Consider the following 9,499-nt stretch of genomic DNA (forward strand, 5'->3'; position numbering starts at 1 on the left):
GTTTGAAATCGTAACAAAATAGATATATTTTTGTGCAATTGTAAACATTTTCAGTTTTAGGCGGCCTCTATAGTTGGAATAATTTATTATTAATGATAAGGCTTAACATTTTGTGTGTTGTGAGTTAAAGGTTGTGAGTTATACTGATTTTTGATAGAATTTTATTTTAAGAAATGGTTAATTTTCAGTTGTCTGTTGTTTTTTAAAGTTACTGTTTATTGCATAGTGCTGTATCCGTTGTACGTCTATATGTCTTCTAATAAATTTGTATAGTTTAGTCTTACTCTGAGGGAAAGGGAAATGTTTTGAAGAATTTATTAAACTGGAATTGGAGTTGAAACTTGAACTGATGTGAAAGAGAAAATTCGGTAAAACTGCAGAAAGGTAAATTTTTTAGATATACGCATAGCGATGTTCTATTAGGCCTATCGAGATTGGTTTTGGAACAGAATACATTTGTTCATTAGCATCGTCACTTGTCAGGCTTGAAGTCCAGAAGTTCGTACCATGTTCAATTTTTTAATTACCAATAGTAACCCCAAGCTAAAGTCAAGAAAATTTAAATTTCTGCAATACGTAATAGAACTGACTTCAAAGTTAAATTTAAAAGTAATGGATGTGGGTATGTAGTCGGTTCTCAAGCCTATGTTTTTGAAATGTTATTTATAATTATATGGTGATCTGAGTATTAAATATGAACTGGGAATATGAGAAATTAACATTACTACTGGAGACTATTGTATATAAGTATATATGTGTATTAACGTACGATTCATTAATTGAATACCAATTTGAGCTGTCTTTTTTTTTTTTCTTTTGCACTTACAAATATATTAATAATTATCTCCCCACTAGAAAATATGAAGCTAAATAAGCAGATTCTGGAACTATAAATAATTACAACTAAGTAAGTTTTAATGATAAAAAATTCAAAGTACAGTAACTTTTGAGTGTTATAGTTGACCTGTAGTTTAAATGTTACAAGTTATGTAAGAAATCACTCAATAGTAATACATGTTGCTTAAGACAAGTTGCTAACCTACTGATGTTAAAATACTTTCAACATTTTACACTGGAGTAGTTATTTATCTCACTTTCTGGGGAATAAATCACAAACTTGTGATTCTAACAGAGAAGAGGTTATTATCTGAGAACTAGTTGATATTTATGTGTACATTGTTTCAGTTGTCTTACCTAGAACTTGTAATGAATGCTTTGTGTAAGCCCTTAACATTTCATATCACATGTATGAAATTATTTCTAGTTTCAATCAAGCATTGTACTAATTTATCTTTCTTTCTGAATCTACATAGAAGTAATGAAGGATGATTACATATAATCTGGTTGTACAGATATGTTATTGCTATAAGTAATGGGTGTTCCTGATTGGTTATATTACCATCTGCCTTTTTTCTTATGTTGAGTTATTCTCTGAAACAAAGGCCCCTAATTTAAAAATAATATCAAAAGAAGCCACATCTGAATAGTATGTAACATGGTAATAGTGTGCTAAGACAATAATAGCCTCATTTCAAGATTTAAAAACCTAAACATTTTTCAAAAGTTTTAACATTTTTTCACCGCAGCTGAACTTATGGTAAGTAATTTCAAACATATTTCTTAAACCCTTTTAATTATATCAACACTAATGTTTTACTCATATAAGAGGTCGGTGTATATATTTTATGAGAACTTAAGTGTCTCATTATGCACCTGTTTAAAACATTGTTGCTGACAGTTTAAGAATCAAACAATAATCTTACATTTAAGGAACAACAAGGATCCTGTTGGTCTATCGAGACTACTCCACCCACTTGAAAAAACAACAGTTGTTTGTATGTGTTTATTAATTTGTGAGATTTACTATATCTAAAAGGAACTCATTCTAAATACCAACTGCCCTGTTAGAAAAGTAAAACTGTTTTATTTGAAGGTCACCTGGCAGGACAGTAGTAACTCAATGGATTTACACTGCTAAAACCCACTGTTCGATTTCCCATGGAAAGCCCAATATGCTCCTGCATGAACTAACTTGTTTGAATACAACACCAAGTCTTCAGGAAAGTAACGCGTTTAAACCCACAAATATTTTTCCCACAAAATCATTCATTAAACCCCCCCTTCCAATTTCCATAAAGTAGTGTACATCACTCCTGCTAGAGTAACTCCTTCCAGTCATATATATCATCTCTGGCCTTTATCCTATTTATCTTCCTGATAATTATATACATTTAAATATATTATCATGTCTTATGATTCTTATCTCAAGAGAAAATAAGCCAAGAGAGTTTAACCAATTTCTTGTGAAATAACTCGATTCTCCTAGACCCTTTCTGTATTTATTTTAAAATGTCACAATCCTTTCTTAGAAAAGGAAGCCTTAACTGTAAGTAGTGTTCCAAGTAAAGCTTAAATACTAATTTGTGTTCAGAGATTATTATCTCTTCTGATCTGATATATCTCTCTAATTACACTAAAATTCTATTATCTTAATTACTAGCACTTGAGTGCTGCCTGATGATGTAAGTGACTTGTCTGCTAGTGTGCTATTCCTCTGTCATACTGTTGAGCTGGTTTTTATCTACATGAATTAGTAATACACTGTGGTAATACAATGAATTGTACATCATAGTTATGAGATATTGTTTAGGGTATACTTTAGTATTTGCCTGCAGTATTACATAGATGTATTTTTGTAAATATAATCCTGGAATTTTATGTGTATTTGTATTTTTTGTCAGTAGAATTTGAATTACATCCAAAGTTTGTTGAATCTCCTTAAATATTTGTTGCTTACAAGTTCTGTTTCTATAAGTTTAGCATAACATTAAAGAACCTTTGAGTCGATCTAGGCCATCCTATTTACTGAATGAAGTTAAACCTGCCATTAAAACATTTCAAAGTTGGACCTTATAGTTCATGTATTTATCAACATTTCCTTTAAACACTTTTAAATTTATTGCATCTTCCACATCTGAAGGCAAGACATTCCAGAAGTCAACCACTCTGTTTAAATAAAACTGTTTTAACCAAATATGACATCTATCCTGCAAAAATTTGTATCTGAGTTGTACTGATGTCACTGTCAAAAAAAAATCAGAGTTTTTATGATGATGTTATATGTAAACAGAAGTGAGCATTATTATTAATTTTTAATAAGGTTCTTGTTAGCCCTAACATGGAGGACTGCAGAGCTAAGTCTGATTCTTTTGATAGGTCTAGAAAACATTATATACACACACCTAAACAAAAAGCAAATATATCCCACGATTTAATAAATCATGAAACCTTATACTGCTGCATACCATATATTCCTGACATTAGCAGAAAAATAACCATTTGGAAAAACTAGTAACAAAATGACATTCCAGTTAATACGAAATTTATTCAAGAACCAGGCACAAAACCAATGTCTACACAATGTAAAAACTACACTGACAAACCACACCAACATTATTTATAAAATACAATGTGATAACTGCCACGACTTCTATATTGGAGAAACAAGTAGAAAAATGGAAACCAGATTCAAAGAACATAAAAAGTCACCTTCACACGTTTTCGAACACTCCAAATCAAATAAACACAACATAACCATAAAAAACACCCAAATACTAAATAAACAAACAAACATAAACAAATGCAAAATTAAAGAAACTTCACTTGTACAACGACTCAAACCCAAAATAAACCAATACAAAGGAACACCTTTGTACCTATATTAATAAATATAATCCAACATGTAAGCACGCCCTCTACATTCCTACACTCAATTACACAACTGCCTTTAAACACATGGTCATCTATCAGTCAGTTACCTCTTTCTTTCTTTGGGAACCTGATGATGATCGAAGAAGGTCGAGATGCTGTTTGTTCCTCTGCATGGGGATTTCTCTGCCAATACCAGCTGTTTTTTACATATATAAGGTGGTAAATTACATAAATCCGTAAGAAGTAAAATAACTTACAGTTTGTATGGTTAGGTACTTAATGCACACAACTTGTAATTTGAGGGTCATGGGTTCAAATCCCTGCTGCACTAAACTTTCTCACTCTTTCAGCCGTGGGGACATTATAATGTAACGATCAATCCCACTATTCATTGGTAAAAGAGTAGCCCAAGAGTTGACGGTGGGTGGTGATGACTAGCTGCCTTCCCTCTAGTCTTACACTGCTAAATTAGGGACGGCTAGCTCAGATAACCCTTATGTGGCTTTGCACGAAATTAAAACTTTTTTTTTAATTCTTTGTCTTTACTCAGAAATGAAATATATAGTAGTCTGTACCTAGTATACAAGATTTGAATTACTAAATATAAATTGAATGAATGTTAATGTTTATTGTTGTAACAATTAAATTCTATTTCACTAAAAAAACAGTTTTCCAAAATATATCTTTCATTAATGGTCAAAATATGTTTTTTCAGGCTTCTCTCCTAAAATGTAAATGCTGTTCAAATCAGAAAGTTATTACTTGGAGAATACATGTGTTGATATGAATTTTTGTAATCACTCTGGTTATATTTTAAGGATATATTGATAATCTCTAGTAGCAAGGTGTAATAATTAATCAATAAATCTAATGTCTGATTTGTAGCCTTCCAGATGGAGAACAGAACTTTACAAGCAGGAGATAGGGTTAGAGATGGTGTGTAGTGACCATGGATTGTCCAGGACTGACCCACTGTGAGGATCATTCTTTACTTGGAAACTTAGAATCAAACAACAAAAGTTCAAATTCATTAGTAATTGATATACCACAATCAATAAATGGAAACAACTGGAATCAGAGAAAAAGCTTGATTGATTTAGAAAAAGATCTGAACGTGGATCAAAGTCTTATCGTTTTGGAAAATGGAGAAAAACGTTGGAAGTGCACCTTGTGTTCAAAGCTGTACACTGCTAAACACAACCTTGTGACCCACATGCTGGGTCATGTGGGAGTTCGAAGGTTTACTTGTGAAGTATGTAACAAAGCTTTTAAACAGCAGAGTCACCTGAATGCTCATCGACTGATACACTCTGACAGAAGACCGCACGAATGTCCAACGTGCCAGAGACAGTTCTGTCAATCTGCCCACCTGAAACGGCACATGTTAATTCATCAGAGAGGGAACTTTCACAAGTGTAATATATGTAATCGTAGGTTTGCTTTTCCAAGTGAGTTAAGAGTACACTTAGAAAAGCATAAACAAGAAGGTACGTATGTTGAGGGTGAGAACCAGAACACGGATGACACAGAAGGATCTGGTGGGGGTCGAGGCCGTAGATTAAATCAGATCACCTGTGAAGTCTGTCAACGTGTTTTTATGTACCCCAGCCAGCTGAAAGACCACGTGGTTGTCCACACGCAGACTCGTCGTTATCCGTGTACTGTGTGTGGGATGAAGTTCATGAAAGAGCATCATTTGAAGGCACATCGATTGACCCATAGTTCTGTTAAACCTTTCTTTTGTCCCATATGTGGACGAAGTTTCTCTCTCAAGGCAAACATGGAAAGGCACATATTAATCCACAGTGCTGACAAGAGATTCACGTGTGAAGTTTGTGGAAAGAAGTTCACTCAGGCTCAAACGCTACGAGCTCACATGGTTTCCCATTCTGAGGTCAAACCTTATTCATGTTCTATATGCGGAAAAGGACTATCCAGAGCTCATAACCTTCGAGCTCATATGGCCATTCACAAAAATAACAAACCCCACAAGTGCAATGTTTGTGCAAGTTCTTTTACACTTAAAGGTAACTTACAAAGACACATAAAAGAGAAACATGGAAGTGTGGATGTGATGTTATCGAAAGAAGTAGCAATCAGTGAGGTTGATTCTTCTAAATCCCAGGTTAGTTCTGGTTCGAGTGATGCTGTAATATCCGGTCAACATGTCACTAATGTTCAAGAATACCAGACGGCACCTGATGATTTGGTGCCTAAAGCACCTAAACGAAGAAAAAGCACTCCTAAAAGATTAAAAAAATATGGTAGTGGTGAAGAAGGAAACCAACATGATGATGAAGACCCTCTTCAGGAATCAGATAGGTCTAATGAAGAAGAGACAGAGAGCATAGAAGATGGCATTCAGTCAGTTCCAGTGGTTCCAGAGACAATCCTCTCTACAGAGGAGAACAGTGGAGAGAGCGCGCACCCTCAATCCTCCAGAGTGGGAGATGTTTTTCATACTTCGTCAAACTATTTTCCTTCTTACCCTGCACCTGACTTCTCATCTGACCATAAACCATTCTCTTACCTTCATTCAGTACAGCATTGCCAAGTTTCTATGGGAGCTCCTTCATATGGTCATGTGAACTCCAGTCCTATCATTAGCACTAGCCCTATTAGTTCCATTATGAGTCCTATGGCACAGAACTACTACGTTGAACATCCAGGGTTTTCTTCCTCTTGTATCCCTCCACCAATAGATGATATCACTTTAAAGGTTCAAACTGTTCATTCGGCAATAGATGAATTAGCAGGAAAACTGAACTCCCCCCATGAAAAGGTAGCTGCCCTCCATGCAGCTGTTAGCGACTTAGTGAATACCCCGTCATCATCAAATATGTGTGCGTGACATTCCTGGTCTAAAGTTTTTTGTTTTTTTTCCTCCCCTAAAACATAAAGGCCAGTTTAAGAACTTTTGGCTTGAAATTAATTTATAAGTTGATATGTGCCAAATTTCATTTCATAGCTGATACAGGTACACATGTTGTCTGAAAGTGGCACCACTTGTAATACAAAATAATACAACTCTATTAATACACATGACTGTTATAAAAGTGTGTGTAATCTTAGTGAATCTGTTGACTTCCTTCCTTCTGCATGTTAGGTAAAAAGTAAAATAAAACAGTAATTAACTCTTACATGTACGAGAACATTTTCAGACTAGAGCTCTACTTGTTCCAAGTAACTGTAGTCAGCCATGTGGTTATACCTCAACAAATATAAGATTTGACCTCTCTCTGTCATATGTTTAATAATTCATTGAATTTTTAAACAGTTGTACATAAGCTGCAAGTAACATCATTATACAATGTTATTGACAGTTTATTATATAGATTTTCCCATGAACTTGTGGCATACTTATATTTTGGTGACATTCAACTGAATTGCAACAAATACCCCTTCCCCCCAATAAAAATAAGATAACAAAAAATCAGGACCACAACAGTGACATTGATTTGTAATCCACTTTACCAGGTGATCACAAATGTTTCACTACTGGTGAGTAGCTTTATAGGATGTGTTTACAGACATTGCTGGGATCACTGGATACAGAACATTAGGATAATTAATGTTTTTGAGGACATAAACATTTACACATTTTAAATATGAGTGCTTCAGAGGTTCTAAATTTGTATGTTGGTTTTCAAATATCTAGTAGGTATATCTAGTGGCAGAAACAAAAACATCCATTATCTTGGGTATAAAGAGGTAACATGACTGTTTTTTATATTTATATCAAAAGATTGGTTTACTATTGTAATTTTATCACAGTCATGTTGTGTACTAGAGACAAACATGTTTTAAAAGCAAGTTATCAAATCATTGTATGTAAACTGAAGTCATTTTAATATTCCTTTCCAAAGAGACCAGGTATGTGCTCACATTAACAGAAAACAGTAACAAATAAATGTGCAGAATTCATACTTACCTTGCTAAAGTGTAGACGTTAAAGTCTCTATAAAAGTTATTCAGCAGTGTAGGTGAAGTTGGTGTGATTAGGTGCATATTAGAAGGTTCCTTTTGCATGTGATCTCATCATCGACAGAAGATGAATTTCTAGCTCTTATAGAATAGAATAAACTGGTAATAAGAGTTGCTTAGTAATTACACATCTTCTTAAGATGTTTATTCACAAACAATGTAGAATATAAACTGTTGTTGATTTCCTAATTAGTGTTGTTCTAACATTCCATTCTGGTCTGTAAATATGTAATGTAATTACCACAAATGTTAAAAATCTATAATCAGCACATGCCACTTGGTAAGTTTCTAATCCAGTGTCATTAGAGAAACTAGAAATTTTTTTGAAACAGAACTTTCATGTCCACTACAGGTGTCAGCACTGCTGCACTGGAACTGTAATGCCCATAATTACTGTTAAGTAGTTTATTTTCATATAAATATTATGTTTATTTATGTAGTGTTTCCTGAGTTTATTGTGCTTTCTTCTAAAACAGTTATAAAGTGTATTAGTTTCTCTTATAATTCCATTGTTAATATAATGATACTTTATCTCTAAACACACATTAGTAATTTATATATCATTTAATATTCATCTGAGATTTATACATAGTAGTCTGAAACCTTGTTTAATAACTTAATTATAAAAATAATGCCAAACAAATCTTTGTAGTAATTTTTTGACTCTGAGGAGTAATACAGAATGTATTTGTGTTATCAACTAATTTAATTATTGTTAATTGTACATATAAATTATAGATTAATTCCTTTATAAGCTTATAAATGTAATGTTTCATTTCTTTAAAAATAAAATGGGTATAGAAGACTGTAGGTCAGACAAGATGGTGCCATACGACATTCTTGTGATTGAAAGCTATTTGTGAAAATGTGTACAGTGTTTGTGGTTCAGTCTATACAATATCTGTTTCTTAGGTATCAACATGATCATTATTTTATCATGTACATATAAAAATTGTATTTATTTTTTGCTAGATATGTTTTTATTTGATGTCTAATAAGGATGTTTCTGACTTTAAAAATGGTTTATCTTTCCTTTATGAAATGTTTGGCTTTCTCATTAGGCTTCAAAATTATTTATATGTTTGTCTTTTCCATATAACATAAAATTCATAATATGTGCATATTTAGATGGCAGGTTCTGTTAATGTGTGGATAACCTGAACAACATAAAAATGTCCGAGTACAATTGTTATCAATATCACTTTCATATTGAATACACAGTTTATGTGTGAAACTAATACAGGTGTAAGGAGTACCCAGTTTTTTCCAAGTTTTTATACAATATTATGATTTTCTTAGAACTATATCTTGAATATAATGATTGTTTTAATTTACATTTCAAGCTATTGGTACACCCTGTCTTTACATTTGAGGATTTGCCTGTAGATTTCACAGCTTCATGAAAGGTGCGTTTTGTGATAAAATATCTTTCAAATAAACACTATGGCTATTTTAAATAGCTGTTGATTTTTAAATATTCATTTTAAGAAAGGTTAAAAAGTTTGTGTTAAATTAATAGCAAAATTAAGTGAAAGCTGATATATTATTTATTAATTTGTTTATGGGAGTTTGAATTATGAGAAACTTTCAACTTCCAAAGTAGCATATAGTGGTAAAATGTTTATTACAAACACTTACTTCAATAAAGTTATAGCCACAAAGAAAGTTAAATTTGTTTTATATTGTTAGAAAGGATTTTGTCTCCTTATAAGTTGTAATTTCATTGGAAACATGGAATATTAACAGTCATTGGAATTATACAGAATAAAACTCTCACTATGGAATATTTTGTCAAAAGTGGAAA

At 32.7% G+C, this 9,499-nt stretch overlaps 1 protein-coding gene across 2 annotated transcripts; it reads left to right on the forward strand.

Annotated features, from left to right (window-relative positions):
• The first annotated feature begins 48 nt into the window (after positions 1–48).
• LOC143237861 (uncharacterized) lies at positions 49–9,499 on the forward strand. Of its 2 annotated transcripts, none has more exons than XM_076477555.1 (2): positions 49–130; positions 4,597–9,499. In XM_076477555.1, the coding sequence occupies exon 2, from the start codon at positions 4,661–4,663 to the stop codon at positions 6,560–6,562; it is 1,902 nt and encodes a 633-aa protein (XP_076333670.1). In that variant the 5' UTR covers positions 49–130; positions 4,597–4,660; the 3' UTR covers positions 6,563–9,499. The 2 variants fall into 2 exon arrangements, with proteins under 2 accessions (XP_076333670.1, XP_076333662.1); XM_076477547.1 differs by having other exon boundaries at positions 77–384.

This window comes from Tachypleus tridentatus, chromosome 2 (genome assembly GCF_004210375.1).
Source record: "Tachypleus tridentatus isolate NWPU-2018 chromosome 2, ASM421037v1, whole genome shotgun sequence".
NCBI lineage: Eukaryota > Metazoa > Arthropoda > Merostomata > Xiphosura > Limulidae > Tachypleus > Tachypleus tridentatus.